This window comes from Pleurodeles waltl, chromosome 2_2 (genome assembly GCF_031143425.1).
Source record: "Pleurodeles waltl isolate 20211129_DDA chromosome 2_2, aPleWal1.hap1.20221129, whole genome shotgun sequence".
NCBI lineage: Eukaryota > Metazoa > Chordata > Amphibia > Caudata > Salamandridae > Pleurodeles > Pleurodeles waltl.
In genome coordinates, this window is record NC_090439.1 from 1,201,326,205 (window position 1) to 1,201,345,087 (window position 18,883).

At 45.6% G+C, this 18,883-nt stretch overlaps 1 protein-coding gene across 1 annotated transcript in view; it reads right to left on the reverse strand.

Annotated features, from left to right (window-relative positions):
* The window catches only part of LOC138279491 (vomeronasal type-2 receptor 26-like), a 139,825-nt gene that overhangs the window by 65,463 nt on the left and 55,479 nt on the right, over window positions 1–18,883 (reverse strand). The window contains exon 3 of the mRNA XM_069219407.1: window positions 7,440–8,264. Coding sequence (XP_069075508.1) covers window positions 7,440–8,264 — 825 coding nt within the window. The remainder of the gene's footprint in view (window positions 1–7,439; window positions 8,265–18,883) is intronic.

An 18,883-nucleotide genomic window follows, 5' to 3' on the forward strand; every position in this document is an offset into this window, starting at 1 on the left:
CCCAGTGCAGGCATTCCCTTGAGGGAGGTGTTGTGAGGGTAGTTAGTGGGGGGGGGTTAGTGCAGTGGTCATGCTTAGGTGATGGGTGCCCATGATTTATGTTGGCATGCAGGAGTTGGTGTTGGGATGGGTGGGTTGTGCTGGTGAGACATTGTCAGGGAGGATGTGTGCTGGGGGGTTGGGGGTGAGGGTGGGGGTGTGGGTTGGCATGCTGGTGGGGTGGGGGGGATATAGTAGTTGAGATTGGACTTACCAGAGTCCATTCCTCCGGCTACTCCTGCGAGGCCCTGAGGATGCAGGATGTTCAAGACGTCTTGCTCCCACGATGTGAATTCGGGAGGGGTGGGTGGGGGTCCGTCGCCAGTCTTCTGGACCGCGATGTTGTGCCTGGAGACCATCGATCGGACCTTCCCCCGTAGGTCGTTCCATCTTTTGCGGATGTCCTCCCTATTCCTGGGATGCTGTCCCACCGCGTTGACCCTGTCCACGATCCGCTGCCATAGCTCCGCCTTCCTAGCTATACTGGTGTGCTGCACCTGCGAGCCGAAGAGCTGGGGTTCCACTCTTAGGATTTCCTCCACCATGACCCGGAGTTCTTGGTCCGAAAAGCGTGGGTGCCTTTGGGGTGCCATGGGGTGGTGTGGGTGAGGTGTGGGGTGGTGTATGTGATGATAAGTATGTTGGTGAGTGGTGCTTTGTGCTACTATGTGGTGTGTGTGATGGTGTAGTGTGCCTCAGTGTGTCTTGCTATGGATTGTCTGCTGTGTCTCTCTCTCCTTCTCTCAGTAATTATGGTCGCAGGGGTTTGTGGGTGATGTGGGTGTGTGTTTTATAGTTGGTTGATTGTGTGGGAGTGGTGTGTGTATGTGTATCAGGTGTGTGTATTTCAAATTGTCCAATGTGGCTGTGTTTTGGTGCTGTGTGTGTATTCTGACCGCGGCGGTGTGTAGCGCCAATGGAATACCGCGTTTGAATGACCGCCGTGTGGATTCATGGGTCGTAATGGCATGGGCGTATTTCTGTTGCCGTGACGGTGGAGGTTTGGTCATCTCCAGTTTCTCGCTGCCCGCTGATGTGGCGGGCTGCAGTGGAGGACGGATTTTTGGAGGTTTGGCCGTTGTGGGTCAGAATGACCGTGGCGGTTAACCGCGGCCGCGGCGGTGTTATGGCGGTCTTCTGACCGGCGGTAAGGGCCTTCTACCGCCGAGGTCAGAATGACCCCCTATATCCCTACATTTTTGTTGCTTTGTTTCCTTTCCTGATTATGGTCTCTCCTGCCCCTTTGTTGCCTTATCTGCTTTCCTGCTATATCAATGTGTTCCCTGATGTAGGAGGCCGGCCTGGTGTGTAGTGGGTACCTATGGTATTAACACCTTGTACCAGGTCCATATATCCCATTATTAGTATAGTGTAGTCAGTGTCTAGAAGCCAGGCTTTCTAGAGGTAGCTGTGGATGAACAGCCAAGGCTTATCTAGGAGACATGAAAAGCTCATACAATACCACTGTAGTCACACACAGTACTTACACACATGAAAGAATACACTCAATGTTACAAAAATAAAGATACTTTATTTTGGTGACACAAATACCAAAAATGCCAATCCCTTAGAATGTGAGTAATACATAAATTATGTGCACTAGTATGCAGAAATAGGCATACAATAGTTAGAAAACAGCGCAATATAGTGAAACCATAATAGAGAATAATGGCCCTAGGGGGAACAGAAACCATATCCTAAAAAAATAGAATGCGAAAGTCAGTCCCCCTCATAGGTAACTGGAGTGTGTAGAGGGGGAGCTGGGAGTGCTAGGAAAGCCCAAAGGTAAGTACCACAACACCCCCCAGTGACCAGGAAAGCAGGAGTAAGTCACTGAAGTTTCCCCAGAACACCCACTCGGAGGAAAAGAAGAATAATGCAAAACCCAGAAGAGACTGCAAGACACCAACAGTGGATTCCTGGACAAGAGGACTTGTGGAAGAAGGGGAGCATGTCCAGCAAGCACAGCAGAGTCCAAGAAGAGCAGGAGCAAGATATGTGTTGACGGTGATGAAGGAGAGTCAGTCCTGCACCCCAGAAGAGGGACTCGAGTTCCTGGAATATACAGGTGATGTTCCACGCCGGAAGGAGAATTGCAGCTGGGTTTGCGTCGTTGGATTCCACCAACAGGCCTTGGTACATGGAAAACTCACAGTTGACAGAAAGTGATGCTCCCAGGGACAAGGAAGGCTCAGGAGGAGTCTACCCAGGAGGGGGAGTCAAAGGGGACCTGTAGGAGGCTGGACTGGCTTGTAGTGAGTACCTAGGAGTACTTGCACCTTGCACCAGGCCCAGTTATCCCTTATTAGTGTATAGGGTGTCTAGCAGCTTAGGCTGATAGATAATGGTAGCTTAGCAGAGCAGCTTAGGCTGAACTAGGAGACGTGTGAAGCTACTACAGTACCACTTAGTGTCATATGCACAATATCATAAGAAAACACAATACACAGTTATACTAAAAATAAAGGTACTTTATTTTTATGACAATATGCCAAAGTATCTCAGAGTGTACCTTCAGTGAGAGGATAGGAAATATACACAAGATATATATACACAATAGCAAAAATATGCAGTATAGTCTTAGAAAACAGTGCAAACAATGTATAGTTACAATAGGATGCAATGGAGACACATAGGGATAGGGGCAACACAAACCATATACTCCAAAAGTGGAATGCGAACCACGAATGGACCCCAAACCTATGTGACCTTGTAGAGGGTCGCTGGGACTATTAGAAAATAGTGAGAGTTAGAAAATTAGCCCTCCCCAAGACCCTGAAAAGTGAGTGCAAAGTGCACTAAAGTTCCCCTAAGGACAAAGAAGTCGTGTTAGAGGAATAATGCAGGAAAGACACAAACCAACAATGCAACAACGCTGGATTTCCAATCTGGGGTACCTGTGGAACAAGGGGACCAAGTCCAAAAGTCACAAGCAAGTCAGAGATGGGCAGATGCCCAGGAAATGCCAGCTGCGGGTGCAAAGAAGCTTCGACTGGACTGAGGAAGCGGCAGTTTCTGCAGGAACGCAAAGGGCTAGAGACTTCCCCTTTGGAGGACGGATCCCTCTCACCTTGGAGAGTCGTGCAGAAGTATTTTCCCACCGAAAGAATGCCAACAAGCCTTGCTAGCTGCAAATCCTGCGGTTAGCGTTTTTGGACGCTACTGCAGCCCAGGAGGGACCAGGAGGTCGCAAATTGGACCAGGAGGTAGAGGGAACGTCGAGCAAGACAAGGAGCCCTCTTAGCAGCAGGTAGCATCCGGAAAAGTGCCAGAAACAGGCACTACGAAGATGCGTGAAACAGTGCTCACCCGAAGTCGCACAAAGGAGTCCCACGTCGCCGGAGACCAACTTAGAAAGTCGTGCAATGCAGGTTAGAGTGCTGTGGACCCAGGCTGGACTGTGCACAAAGGATTTCCGCTGGAAGTGCACAGGGGCCGGAGTAGCTACAAAAGTCGGGGTTCCCAGCAATGCAGTCTAGCGAGGTGAGGCAAGGACTTACCTCCACCAAACTTGGACTGAAGAGTCACTGGACTGTGGGAGTCACTTGGACAGAGTTGCTGGATTCAAGGGACCTCGCTCGTCGTGCTGAGAGGAGACCCAAGGGACCGGTAATGCAGCTTTTTGGTGCCTGCGGTTGCAGGGGGAAGATTCCGTCGACCCACGGGAGATTTCTTCGGAGCTTCTAGTGCAGAGAGGAGGCAGACTACCCCCACAGCATGCACCACCAGGAAAACAGTCGAGAAGGCGGCAGGATCAGCGTTACAGAGTTGCAGTAGTCGTCTTTGCTACTTTGTTGCAGTGTTGCAGGCTTCCAGCGCGGTCAGCAGTCGATTCCTTGGCAGAAGGTGAAGAGAGAGATGCAGAGGAACTCGGATGAGCTCTTGCATTCGTTATCTAAAGTTTCCCCAGAGACAGAGACCCTAAATAGCCAGAAAAGAGGGTTTGGCTACCTAGGAGAGAGGATAGGCTAGCAACACCTGAAGGAGCCTATCACAAGGAGTCTCTGACGTCACCTGGTGGCACTGGCCACTCAGAGCAGTCCAGTGTGCCAGCAGCACCTCTGTTTCCAAGATGGCAGAGGTCTGGAGCACACTGGAGGAGCTCTGGACACCTCCCAGGGGAGGTGCAGGTCAGGGGAGTGGTCACTCCACTTTCCTTTGTCCAGTTTCACGCCAGAGCATGGCTAAGGGGTCCCCTGAAGCGGTGTAGACTGGCTTATGCAGAATTCGGCACATCTGTGCCCAAAAAAGCATTTCCAGAGGCTGGGGGAGGCTACTCCTCCCCTGCCTTCACACCATTTTCCAAAGGGAGAGGGTGTAACACTCTCAGAGGAAGTCCTTTGTTCTGCCATCCTGGGCCAGGCCTGGCTGGACCCCAGGAGGGCAGCTGCCTGTCTGAGGGGTTGGCAGCAGAATTGGCCCTGAACAATGTGGGGGCACCTTGGCTAGTGCCAGGGTGCCCTCACACTAAGTAACTTTGCACCTAACCTTTACCAGGTAAAGGTTAGACATATAGGTGACTTATAAGTTACTTAAGTGCAGTGTAAAATGGCTGTGAAATAACGTGTGCGTTATTTCACTCAGGCTGCAGTGGCAGGCCTGTGTAAGAATTGTCAGAGCTCCCTATGGGTGGCAAAAGAAATGCTGCTGCCCATAGGGATCTCCTGGAACCCCAATACCCTGGGTACCTCAGTACCATATACTAGGGAATTATAAGGGTGTTCCAGTAAGCCAATGTAAATTGGAAAAATTGGTCACTAGCCTGTCAGTGACAATTTGAAAGAAATGAGAGAGCATAACCACTGAGGTTCTGGTTAGCAGAGCCTCAGTGAGACAGTTAGGCACCACACAGGGAACACATACATATAGGCCACAAACTTATGAGCACTGGGGTCCTGACTAGCAGGGTCCCAGTGACACATAACAAACATACTGAAAACATAGGGTTTTCACTATGAGCACTGGGCCCTGGCAAGCAGGATACCAGTGAGACAGTGAAAACACCCTGACATACACTCACAAACAGGCCCAAAGTGGGGGTAACAAGGCTAGAAAGAGGCTACTTTCTCACAGGACCCCCAGCGACAAAGAGAGCCCAAAGAAGCAGAGGCAGCAACCACAGGAGTCCCACAGGACAGGGACACAGAAGTCGACGCAGCACTACAAAAAGGGATCCAACGCCGCAGAAGAACCACTCAGGAAGCTGTGCAACACTGGAAAGAGTGCTGCTGGCTGGAACTTCAAGATACCTGAAGATCCCTTGGGGAGGATGTCAACAAGCATTGGCAGCTGCAAATGACGAAGGACACAGGTACTGCCCAAGCTAGGAAGGCAAGGGCTTTCCTTCACCAAAGTTGGACAGTTGGATGAGAGAACCGTAAGGACCACTTCAGTCCACTACCTGTGTTGCAGGATCCAGCAGCTCAGCAGGAGAGGGGATCCACGCACCCAGTTGTGGTTGCAGTTGGTGCTGCAGGTGCAGGAGAGTGACTCCTTCACTCAAAGGCAGATTCCTTCTTCTTTCCTGTGCAGGCTGATCACAAGCTTTCTTGAGAGGATGCACAACCAGGGAAATGTAGTTGCTGGCAGGAGCCGTAGATAAAATGTTGCAGGCAGAGTCTTGCTTCCTTGTTGCAGCTTGTCGGGTCCTTGAGAGTCTGGAAACAGTTTCTTTGGTCAGAAGTCAAAGTGAAGGTTGCAGAGGAATCCTGCTGGAGTCTTGCAAGCTTCAATCTGAGGAACCTCCAAGGAGAGAGACCCTTAATAGCCCTGAAACTTGGTCACCTAGCTCATCACACATCATTAAAACGTTCCCCCATATGAGTCTATATGTATGACACACTACTCTGTTACACCTCCAACAGTGGAAAACTGGAGGGATCTAGCTTGACCCACCACTGGGGGAGTGAATCTACATATATTCAGATATTAGAATTTACCAGCTCGCTGTCACCTTGAGTTAGATTAATGGACTCTTTTGCGGTAGAAACCTGCGATCTCCGCAGGGGTGGATGTGTGTGCAATCAGAGAGAACCAGAATTTAAACCTGGTTGGTGGAGTGGGAAATAAGATTTGCGTATTTATATTGCAATGAGATACCAGCTTGCAACTGAAAGCACTATGAACATGCAACTCATTATTTTAAAATAGGGCAGTAGGTTAGGTTAGGATTTTCCAGCACTTTCAAGATCATTTTAGACCTCATTACCTAAAAGAGTGTAATATCTCATACTTATCTTTTTCTATGGAATTCATTGCTTGGTTTTACTCATGAGAAAGTGTCACTCTAGGGGCCAGATGTAGAAAGTATTTTTCTCACAAGGAAAAATTATTTTTCCAATGTACAGAAGGCAAAATGTGGCACAATAACTTGTTACCGATTTGCACTTGCTTTTGCGATTCAATATTAGGAAGGGAAGTGTTTAGGGCGTCCCTTCCTAACGCTGAATTGCATTGGTATGTGTGAATGTTTTGCAACTTAAATGAAGTTGCAAAATATTCTAATTTTATCGACTTCTTAAAGGAGATGGTAATCCATTCACAATTGGAAAGGGGTCCCAAAGAACCCCTTTAAGAATGTGGGTGTAAACATTTTTAAGAGCAGGCAGGACCACTACCTGCTCTTAAAAAATGAAAATATAAATTTTCTGTTTTCTTTATGAAATGCATCCTGTTTTCATTTGAGGAAAATGGGCTGTATTTAAAAAAAATGCTGTATTGAAAAAGCAATCACACACATGGTGGGCTGCTGATCTCAGCAAGTCACCATCCCTGTGATTCTTGCTATTCACAATGGGTTGCAAAGTTAGACTTACCTCATGAATATTAATGAGGTATGTAAATTTGCAACCCACTGGGTTGTCAAAGACACATTGGTACATGAATGTTTATGATTTCCTAATTGCGAATCACAAACTTTTGCAATTAGGAAATTGTAAACCCAAATCTATGGACATCTGGCCCTTTGTGTGACACATTCAGCAGTCGAATGTCACTTATAAGTGCCTTGAAACCATGCAAATGACACACATAAGTTATCTGAAAACTTGGCAGCTATGCTTCAGTAAATTCACTAATCTGCTGCTCAAAAAGCACACACTGCTATTGTGATCACTAGCATAGCGAGAGCTATTTTGTGTGCAGATGTGCTCCTCTTGAGAGGGCAAGATGCCACCACTCACAGTGAAGTTAACCAATGGGTAAACTGGGCTGGCCCACTACCCCATGCTGTAGTGGTCAGAATACAAATGTGAAAGACACAACAACGTACCAATAGATGAAGAGAACTATTTGTATATTACATATGTAATTGTACTATATTCAAAGGGTCTTGGCTAACGTGAGACTAAAAGGATAGGAGTCGCATCTCTGTCTCCATTTTGCATGTGATGCATTTTTACCTTCCACGGCTTTTGTTCCTTCATTAAGCTCCAAGCAGCACCTCCTGATCCTGGTCTGGGATCAGATGAATACATGTTATGTAACGCGTGTGTCAATAAGTAGGCAGCAGTATGAATCGAATTTATCTGACTATAGTTGATGTTCTGATATCCTTGCAACATTTCAAATGTCTCTTTTCCTGAACAATAAACATCAGATGGAATGTCTGTCTCATTGATATTTTTTTTATCCATTAGAAGACACCGAAAATTCATCTCCCATAGATTTTTCAGAGCTGTATCACTTGGAAACTTTGATGGGGTAACATCATGGAGAAAATCTTTAAATCCCTTAATTTCTTCTTTTTGGATTAAAAATGCCAGACTTCCATGAAATAAATTTATCATAAATTTATACTCAAAAAAATTAGATATAGCCAATGACAAAATCCAGGTTTTAGGGGGCAGTGTTTCCCATTCAGTGCGGGTGAAATAATGAACAGCGTTTAGTGAACTGCAGTAGAGAATGATGACCTGTGCCGTTGATGTCCTCACAGTCTCTATGACTCTACCCAGGTCCAGGGGGTCAGCGCTAGAGAGGTAAGGGGGAATCATATGGAAAAAGTCGATGCAGCCTCCGACCTGGCCAATCACCTCTCTCAGTTCTTGCAGCGCTAGCTCCCCGCTGTCATCATCCGTTGTCAGGATCCCCACCCAGGTCCACCCGAAATGTCTCAACAGCTGAGCAACTCCAATGAAGAAGGAGAGCTCGCTTGGGACGGTCCGGTAAAAAGATGGAAATCTCAATCTGTCACTGAGTACTGGGTCCTGAGCACCATAACTGATCTGCAAAGAAGAAAGAAATGAGGCAAGAACAGTGAGATGAAATCTGGCAACACTGAGAAAGAAAGGTGTAGTTGTCAAAAAAGAAAATCTGAATAAACTGGGCTGAAACCATGAATATAATATCATGGTGTGTTGGAATCATTAGGGCCTTATTTAGGCCCAGATTAATAATGATAACATACACTTGTAAGTAACTTTACACTTCTGAGTAAGTTTACACATTTTTTAGTATTCACAAACTCCAAGTGCAAGTACCTTGTAAAAACAAACAACAGTAGTGAGTCCACCACAGTACATGGCCAAGAACTGGTCGTACAACTCCCTCCACCAGCAAATAATGGAGGGAGGGACTTAAAATAAAACCCCATAGGAAATAATGTTGAATGAAATTAAAGTATTTAACATAGTTATAAATATAAATAAACATCCATTATTGTAGTAAATATAGTTATAAACATTGAACATATTTATTACTTTGTATATAAAATATTTTAATAATGTATTGAATAATGTAACAATACATTTTATTAATGATAGTAAAATATTCTACATTAACTTTACACCACTCTCAATAATGATTAATATACATGAAAACATTTTAATGGTGGGATGTTTTTCATTTAAAAGTCATAAAATAATTGTATTTTGACGTCATATTCCATTAAACTAGGGAAATAATTTGAATTATTTTTCTGAAATTTGCAGCAAAATAGACAACCATCAAAAGAAAAATAAATATTTTAATGTGCATTTATCATTTAAATTAGTGTATTAAAACATTCAATAATTAAATATTAAATATGTACGCTTTTTAAATTTTTCAACATTCATTTATATGGATTTATATTTTAACCATTTAAAATACTTTAATTTACCATTGTTACCTTAGGGGTATTCTCTTAGGGTCCTACCTCCATTGTTTTCCATGGGAGAGTGTTGGAATGCCAGTGGTTGTGGATGGACACGTGCAGTGCTTAACATATTACTTGTTTTTTAATCGAGCCTGCTTGACCATGAACTTGCGCTTGGGCTCTTGCTTGCAAGACTTCTGTGTTCATTAATGGGCTTGGAACCCACCCTTCGCTTGCCATTCTTTGGCACGACTGTCACTCTTCATTACTGTATTCTAATGGGGCAGCGCTTGCCATGAGTCACTTTCGTTTCTTTCTGTGGAGTTTGGATCAAGCAAAGATCAATTTAGTTTGATTAGTGTCCCTGCACTGTCCATCCCCTGCTCACACTGTGATTCAGGTGCTATGGGCCTGGTTCAGAGTTTGACAGAGGAGTTACTCCATCATAAACGTGACGGGTATCCTGTCCACTGCATTACAAATTTCATAACCTATAACGGAATTGTAATACAGTGGACGGGATATCCGTCACGTTTGTGATGGAGTAACCCCCCCGCTAAATTCTAAATCAGGCCCTATTTATTTAATCCCTCCCTGTCTGTTACTCTTTAATCCCTCCCTGTCTGTTACTCTTTAATCCCTCCTTGCTGTTCCTGTCCATTTTGCTTTTATCCATACCTCGATCCCACCCGTGTCCCTGCATCTTCAGCCCCTCACCAGCCCACATCCCCATTTCTTCTAAATGTCCATGTTTCATCTCCCTCCCACCCACCTCCAAATAATCTCCCCCATTCCAACAGACGGAAGGAAAAGAGTGAAATGATGCAGCCATCGCTGCCCACTTAAGCATCTTCTGCATGGCTAAAAAACATTGAGAACGGCTACAGATCTTTTATTGGCAAGGCATATTGGCATGCCAATGGTTGTTATTTAGTAGTTTGTCCAGCAACCAGGGTGCCATTGTCATTAGATTTACCAAATCAAACCAATGCTTTGGGAGTTTGTTTGTATAAATCAAAAAAGGTTGATAATCATCCACATGAAACATGGCAGCCAATATGCATAATATGCAGTATTATGTGATCTCAGGTGTTCAAATAAACCAGAGCCAGAAGGGGAGAAGGCAAGATCCATGCTTAAATATGGTAGGATCTCAGGATGGGCCAGATCCTACCACTCTTGAGCCAACACTAGACCACGATGACAAAACAATTACCAGCTCATCACTCAATGGTCCTTCATAAGCAAAATCATCAAGAAAGCAGCATATACACAGCTGGAAGACGACATATATGTTAAGCATCTTCTGCATGACTACAAATCCAGCATTAAATTAAACTGCAGCATGGAGATGACTATACCATAGATCATCTCCCTTCAACACTGTCAATCATCACTCCCTCATCCACACTGCGAAGTTTCAAATGGGATTTGGTGCAATATCCTTCACTCATTCTTCTAAGACCTATCCAGCTATTACCATGGGCACTCCCAGGTCGCACATGAACCCTTTCATCTGAGGGGCAGCTCGTGGTTCCATCATGTCCTTGTCATGTTCACCTCAACATGGAAACTCTTAAAACTCTACTCATTGATAACAGCATCAAAATTCACCAAATCAGCAATAGAACTACGCTTGAAAGTCTAATCTGTTCTGACAAACCTTTCAAATGGAATGCACTTGGGGCTGTAATCATTTGTTGAACCCCGTGACATTTTTATTTAAATGAAACCACAAAAGACATACACTGTCCCTTGGAGAACTGTTTTATCTGGCCAGGAAGAGTAACACACATGGGGTGACAGAGGGCCTTGCTTGGTCATGGTCAAATAGAATTCTAGAACCTTGAAGCGGCTTCCTGTGTGCGTCTGACTGGTACATCCTGTGCTTTTGTGTGTATGAGAGAGAGAGTGTGTGTGTGTATGAGAGAGAGTCTTGCGTACATGAGAGCAAATACTACAAATACTGAAAAAATGTATATTTTTTCATCAAAATCTCCCCACTAAGTCCTCTGTGTTCTTTTTACCTCACTGAAAGTTCTATTTTTTTTTAGATTCCACTTCGGACAGTGTGTTTCATTTTGGAAAGTATGTGGGGTTGCCATTCCCAAAGAGTAATTGGTGAATGAATAAAATTTTATAAAGCTCCCTTTCTGGGGGGAGGAGGGGGGTTCTGGCACTGGGGGGAGTAATATCACACAGAACAGTCAAGAGAAACAACTAAAGAATACATAATTGATTAAATACCTAGGTCTTGGCTAATTTCCCGAAGTAGCCCAGAGTATGAGATCTCCTGAATGGAAGAAGACAAGACCTCTTTGTGTGGCTGCAATGCAGACAAAGAAATAAGCACGCAATGGTGGCTACTTCTAACTATAGAAACCTGAATGAACAGGGAAGCCGAAGAATGAAGAGAATGCCTGAAACACAGTGCTTGAATATTTCCAGTTGATATAGTACCAACCTTGTAGGAAGTTGGTTGTCTATATAGTGCAGTGAAATAAATTACTCTGTGCAGAAAGTCCAGTGGATCCACACTTGGTTTGCAGAGGCAAAAGTAGAAAGGACTAATGCTCTATTTTGTGGTATCGTGGGTGAGCAGTAAGGCTTATCAGAGGGTAGTACTAAACATGTGTTGCACTCACACACGCAATAGATGAGACATACACTTATTTTTTTTTATATGTTTCAAACCCAAGTTAAGTAGACCTTTAAGCATAAAATACTTTGCAGTTTCAAAAAACAATACAGTGCAGTTTTCAGAGTTCCTCTCAATGTTATCCTATGGAAGAAAATAATATTTAGCAGACACTGAGTTAAGGTAAGTACTGGCCACTGACCAGAACCACACAGACAGGTCATTCCCCACAAAACTTTCGTTCTTTCTTTCCAATCTTGGAAAGAGGTTTGGGGACTAAAACCACTTGGCTGACACTGGGACATCAGAGCGCTCAATGACTCAAAATTCCAGCATTGTGTTGACTTCAGCTTTGATACTCTCTTTGTCTCTTTGACAAGGTCAGACTGTTTGCGGTGGTGGTCCGTTCAAGACAATATGTTGAGAGGAGTTCCCTTGCAACCGGATCTGCCCTTGATTTTCACAATGCATGCCAGTTCCCTGGTTTGGGGGGCTACCGTAGGGGATCAGTCCGCTGAGGCGCACTGGTCTTTTCAGGAGAGCCGCACGTCCTCCAATTGGAGGGAATTGATGGATGTGGTCAGGACCCTCCAGCAGTTTTGTCACTCTCTGGAGGGAGCACTCTGACAACTAGGTGACAGTGGCATATTTGAACAATCATGGAGCGATTCGTTCCAGGTCCCTCAATGCTGTAGTGTAGGAGGCCGGCCTGGTTTTTAGTGAGTACCAGAGGTACTTACACCTCATACCAGGTCCAGTTATCCCATATTAGTATATGTAGTCAGTGTCTAGAAACCAGGGCTCTCTAATGGTAGTTTGGATAAGCAGCCAAGGCCTAACTAGGAGACATGCAAAGCTCAGGCAGTATCACTACAGTCACACAGAACTTACAAACATGAAAGAAAATACTCAGTGGTACAAAAATAAAGGTACTTTATTTTAATGACACACTTTCAAAATATACCGTAGAAACTATACTCCCTTAGGAGGTAAGTAATATACAAAATCTATACACTAGTATCCAAAAACAGGTAAGTAAACAGCTAGGGAACAGTGCAAATAGTGAAAATCACAATAGTTAGAAACAGACCTGGGAGAACACAAACCATATACTATGAAAGTGGAATGCGAATGTTGGTTTCCCACCTAGGCAAGTGTAGTGTGTAGAGGGGTGCTGGGAGTGTAAGAAAACACCAAAGGTAAGTATTAGAACCCACCCCAGAGCCCAGGAGAGTAGAAGTAAATCACAGGACCTTTCCTACTACACAGAAGAAAACGAGAAAGAAGATTGTGCAAGAACCAGAAAAGACTGCAAGACACCAACAATGGATTCCTGGACTTGAAGGCCTGTAAAAGAAGGGGACCAAGTCCAAGAAGCACAGAAGAGTCCTGGAAGAAAAGGAGCCCCTGCTAACCCAGGTGAAGGTGCAAAAGTGGAACCATCGGTGAAAAACAATAGTCAGTACTGCACCCAAGAAGATGCATGCGGCTTTCTGGTTGGTGCAGATGATGTACCAAACCGGATGGATGATTGCAGTCTGGTTTGCATCACTGGATTCCGCCAACAAGCCCTGGCACACGCAAAACTTGCGGTTAGCAGAAAATGGCGCTGCTCACGACCAAGAAGGACCAGGCCGACTCTACCCAGGAGGGGGAGCCAGAGGGGCCCCTCAGCAGGCCAGAGAACACTCAGAAGACCAGGTAGCATGAATAGGAGTCCCACAAGATGAGGACAAAGGAGGTGCAAATAGAGGACCATGCAGCAGTATAACAAAGGCTCCCATGCCTCCAGAGAACATTGCAGGAAGCTGTGTATCACAGGAGGGAGTGCTGTGTGCCGGAGCTGTGCTATGCACGAAGAACTTCATGGAAGGTTGCACACATGCCTTGGCAACTGCAAATCACGAGGTGCCGGGGGTACTGTCTTGCGTGGGCAGGCAAGCTCTTACCTCCACGAAAGTTAGACAGCTGGACGTAAGGACAGTCGGGACCACTTCAGTCCACCATCCGTGTTGCTGGATCCAGGCACCTCGCCGGAAGAGGGGACCCAGGCCATTGGTCGTTGCTGCAGAGGGTACCTGCTTTAGTGGGAAGTGATCCCTTTGCTTCTAGGGAGATTTCTTCACTCTTCTGGTGCAGGCTGAAGACAGGATGCCCTCTGAGGATGCACGACTGGGTAACAGTTGCTGGCAGGAGCTGAAGTTACAATGTTGCAGAATTCGTCCTGGCTTCTGTGTTGCAGTTTTGTAGAGTTCCTGGAGGTCCAGATGCAGTTTCTTCAGTGAAAAGGTGAAGTAAAGGATGCAGAGGATTCTATGTCAGGACCGGAGGCATTGGATTATGGAGATTTTGTATTAGGGAGATTTCCAGAGCTCTCAGAATGAATCAGGATCCATCAGGTGGATTTCTCATCTAAAGGAAGAAAAAACAAATGGTAAAATCCTGAAAATACCAAGATTTAAAAACATATGAATCATAAATTGCTCTTGACTATTAGTACATAATATGATATATTGGGTGGGAAAAATACTTTGATTCTTAGATAACAATACTCAACATTCTCGTGTGGGATAATCCTCGCCTCCGTGCCCTTAATAGAATTGAAAATTCTTGTTGCGTAACCTGGAAAATGTTTGATTCTATGTCAGGACCGGAGGCTTGGGATTATGCTAGGTCAAAGCTGAGCAATCACATTAGAAACAACATCAACAATCAGCTTATGATAGAACATCTTCAAGGTGGAATCTGATGACCAATCAGCTGTGGCATGATATCTTCCAATCTGGACCCTGTATTAAAAGCCTTAGAAGCCGTAGCACCCGAACAGAGTGAGCTCCAAAAATGGAAACATCTATGCCTGCTTGTTGCAGCAACCAGACACCTGAGAGATGCCAGTAATTGGCAGATCCAACCCAGAATATTTCAGTTTCTGAATCAACTCTGGGGTCCTTGCAAAATAGATCTTTTTGCCTCCCATCTGAACACTCATCTTCCACTCTCTGGAATTCCAGTCCGCCACTAAGTTCACCTTCCCCAGAATATATTCCGCCGTCACAGAGATCTGATGAGCTAGACACAAATGCCAAAAGTCTTTGGCAATCTCCGCCAACATTTTGGAATGAGTTCCCCCCAGCTTGTTGATATATCGAACCGCTGAAATATTGTCCATCTTGAGGAGAATACAGCATTTCGATTGGGACGGGACTGTGAATGATCCCGCTAGTAGTTCTAGGCAATTGATATGGAGTTTGAGTTCCTCCGGAGATCAACGACCCCCGTCTCTATCTGGCCACACCTGGCACCCCAGCCCCGTCTGCTGGCATCTGATTCTATGATCACCTCTGGAAGAGAGGCAAAAAGTGCTCTGCCATTCCAGGCGTCCATATGATTCAGCCACCATTGAAGCTCTGATCGGGCTTCGTGGGAGAGAACAATTGATTCGGAGCCCTTCCTTAGTTGAAGGATCTTCAGCCTCTGCAGGGCATGGTAATGAAGAGGGCCCGGAAAGATGACGCTAGGAGGCCCACCAGACGGGCAAGAACCCTCAAGGAAATCGAAGTTGCTAAGAAGGCTTTCTTCAACTCTTTTTTATAGCAAGCCTTTTGGTCAAGGGCAACTTCAAAAGGGCTGCAATGGAATCTATTCTGAATCCTAAGAATTCTATGTTCTGAACAGGGAGAAGTTGAGACTTTTCTAAATTTATAATGAAGCTGAGATCTTGAAGGAGCTGCATCGTCCAAGACAGGTGGAGATGAGCAAGGCGCTCTTCTTGAGCCATAATGAGAATATTGCCTAGATAGATAATCAGACGCACTCCTTTCTCCCGTAACCATTGCATCACCGGGCGCATTACTTTCGTGAAGCACCACAGTGATGAGGAAAGACTGAAAGGGAGAGCTGAGAATCTGTAGCAACGACTTTGCCAAAAGAATTGAAGAAATCTGCGATGTGGATCATATATCGGAATGGTCAAATAAGCGTCTTTGAGATCGAAATGGACCATCCAGTCTCCCTCTTGTAAAAGATCACTGAGAAGATGGATACCTTCCATCTTGAAGTGTCGATATATTATCCAAGCATTGAATTGTTTCAGATTGAGAACTAAACAGGACCCCCCTCCATTATTCTGGGCAAGAAAAATTGTGCTGATGAAGCCCCTTGGATGAGGACACGATTCCACAATAGCGCCTTTTTGTAATAGCGTCTTTAATTCTTGATCTATAAAAAACATCTCTTGTTGGGAAAAAAAGGAGAGGAGGGGGAATCTCGGATTGTTGTGGTTTGGTGTAAAACTCTAGGTGGTATCCTGAAATTGTGTCCAACACCCAGGCGTCCTGAGTAATCAAAAGCCAATTTTGAACAAAGAGACTCACTCTGCCCCCCAAAACCGCCTCGGAGTGTGGTATTAGACTCACCTGTTTGAGAGGTATTTTGTCCGTAATAACCTCCTCGGCGAGGTCCCCTGGGCTTACGACCCCTGTAGCCATGACTTCTGTTGGGGTAGAAGTTGGGATTAGGTTGGTAGCTAGACTCTCCCCAGTTTCTCTGATAAAGGGCGTGAGGTCTGTGAAGAAAAACGGCCTGACGAGCGACCTCTGAAACGCCCGCACCTATGAAAAAGGCCACTGGTAAAAACTTTTTTAATTGAAGTCTGGGCCTTATCTGAAGCTGAAAAGGTAGCGACGTATTTGGCAAGATCCTTCACAAACTTGTCCCCAAACAAAGGTCCTTTAGCCGCAGGTCCAGCGTCTGCTGAAGCCACTTCGGACAATTGTGGGTCAATGCGAAGTAGGAAGGATTTACTGCGATCGGTAGACATTGAACAATTCGCATTACCGAACAGACAAATGGCTCTCTGTGTCCATTCTAGCAAGGTGTCAGGGTCAATGGGCTCCTGTGATTCCTTAGCTTGAATTGCGAGATCTAAGATCTTGGTAACGGGACCCGAGATGTCCAACAGTTTATCCTGGCAACCACGCCAGGCTCTATCAATAACCTTTTTTGGGTCTATGGAAATTCTTTAAAGAAATGTGATCATGTGAGGATCCAACTCAGGAGTCTCTGCTACCTTTCCCTCGAGGGCTGGTCGAGGGCATTCTGACCTTAGAGTTTTACTCTAAGGTCCTTTTCAAAACTCTTTCTGAGCCTGGATTGAACATAGGCTGCCACTTCCGGGCAGGGGGTCCACTCAGTAGACTTAGGGTGAATGATATTGTCCGGATCGAAGAACAGGTTCTTCGCCGGAGGAGAAGAGGGGTCAGATGTCTCCAAATGACGCCTTTTGCATTTGCATTTGGCCTTAAGCTCATCTGAGGAGGACTCATCCTCAGAGACAGAAGTGGAAGAAGTATCCGAAGAATTACGTCCTGACTGTAGTGTGGGATCAGAGTTCTGTTAAAAAAAGGCGCCATATCCATGGTCATTTAATACTGCATTAATAAAATGGTCAAAGGGGTCTGAATCTGACCGGCCAGGCTCATTTATTTCAACCTCATTTGGGGTGGGGGTCCCCAAGCCTGCGCCAAATCACCTGCGGACAAAATTAAATATAGGCTGGGCAAACGGGCGTAAGGCCTTCACTAAAGCCCTGTTTACAGAGTCTTGTACATGGAAATCAAGAGCCTCTACCAGGCACTCTTACATCTGATGGCCTTCAGAATATTCCCCATAATACTCATCTTGTTGGGTCATGGTGGCAGTGGAGGCTATGATACTAAGAGGTCCTAAGTCAATTGCCAGTTCACAGGGGGGGGAAACCCCGGTGCCCAATAGGTCAAAATACCATTTTGTCGGTGAAAAAACGATTTTGGTAGCAATATTTATATTGGTATTAAGTTTGAGGGGCCTGGCACCTGTTCCCCTAGAGCCAAGCTCTATCAGTATTCTCACAGCCCCGCTGGGCGTACGCGGGAAACGAGGAGTCGGCACAGTTGGAAAACTCCTCTTTCGACGATCGCGCTACTGCAAACCTGATAATTACAGGGTTTGTGCATGCGCAATCACACTCCCGAGACCCCTCACCGACACTGGAAAAAAGGAAAAAACGATCAGAGATCGTTTCCCCGCATCGCGCTGAACCGCTGCGTCGAGCCGTTAGGCAATGATGAGCGCTTAAGGCCGAAGCCGCGCTTTCACATGAAGCCAATATAAACCAGTAATGTAAACAATCAAGAGCAATAAAGTGTCACTTATCTGTAGTGCGAAGCAGCAAAGAAAGAGGACGGACTTTGCTTGCTTCAGACTTTATGAGTAATAGTGCAGCTTGATTGGAGGGTCATTACTAGGCTGATGTTGATGGGAAATGTAGTTTTCATGTTTTTTACTTTGTGATTGGCTGCTGTGTGTTGTAGTAAAGATAAGAGATAAGCATAATCCTCGCCTCCATGTCCTTAATAGAATTGAAATTCTTGCTGCATAACTAGAAATTGTTTGATTCCTGCTGGAGTCTTGCAATCCGAATGTGAAGAACCACCAAGAGGAGACACCCTAAATAACCCTGAAAGGGGGATTGGTCACCTATCCAGGTAAGCACCTATCAGGGGAGAGCCCAGACGTTACCTGCTAGCACTGGCACCTCAGATGCTCCCAGAGTTCCCTGCCCATCCTGAAAACAAGATGGCAGAAATCAGGGACCCTCTGGGGGAGCTCTGAGCACCACCCCTGGGGTGGTGATGGACAGGAGAGTGGGCGTTCCCTTATCCTTTGTCCAGTTTCACGCCAGAGCAGGGACTGGGGGTCCCTGAACCAGTGTAGACAAGATTATGTAAGGAGGGCACCATTTGTGCCCTTCAAAGCATTTCCAGAGGTTCTGGGAGGCTACCCCTCCCATGCCTCTAACACCTATTTCTTTCAAAGGAAAAGGGTGTAACACCCCTCTCCCAAAGGAAAATCTTTGTTTCTGCCTTCCTGAGCTTGAGCTGTACAAGCAGCAGGAGGACATAAACCTGTCTGAGGGATGGCAGCAGCTGGGGCTGCGTGGAAAACCTCAGAAGGCTGGTGCGGCAATACTGGGGGTTCACTGTGGAGCCTCCAGAGTCTATGTAATCATACAACCAATGCTAGAATCAGCATTGGTGTATAATTCAGAGTTGTGGCCATATTCGGAGTTACCATTATGAAGCTAGACATAG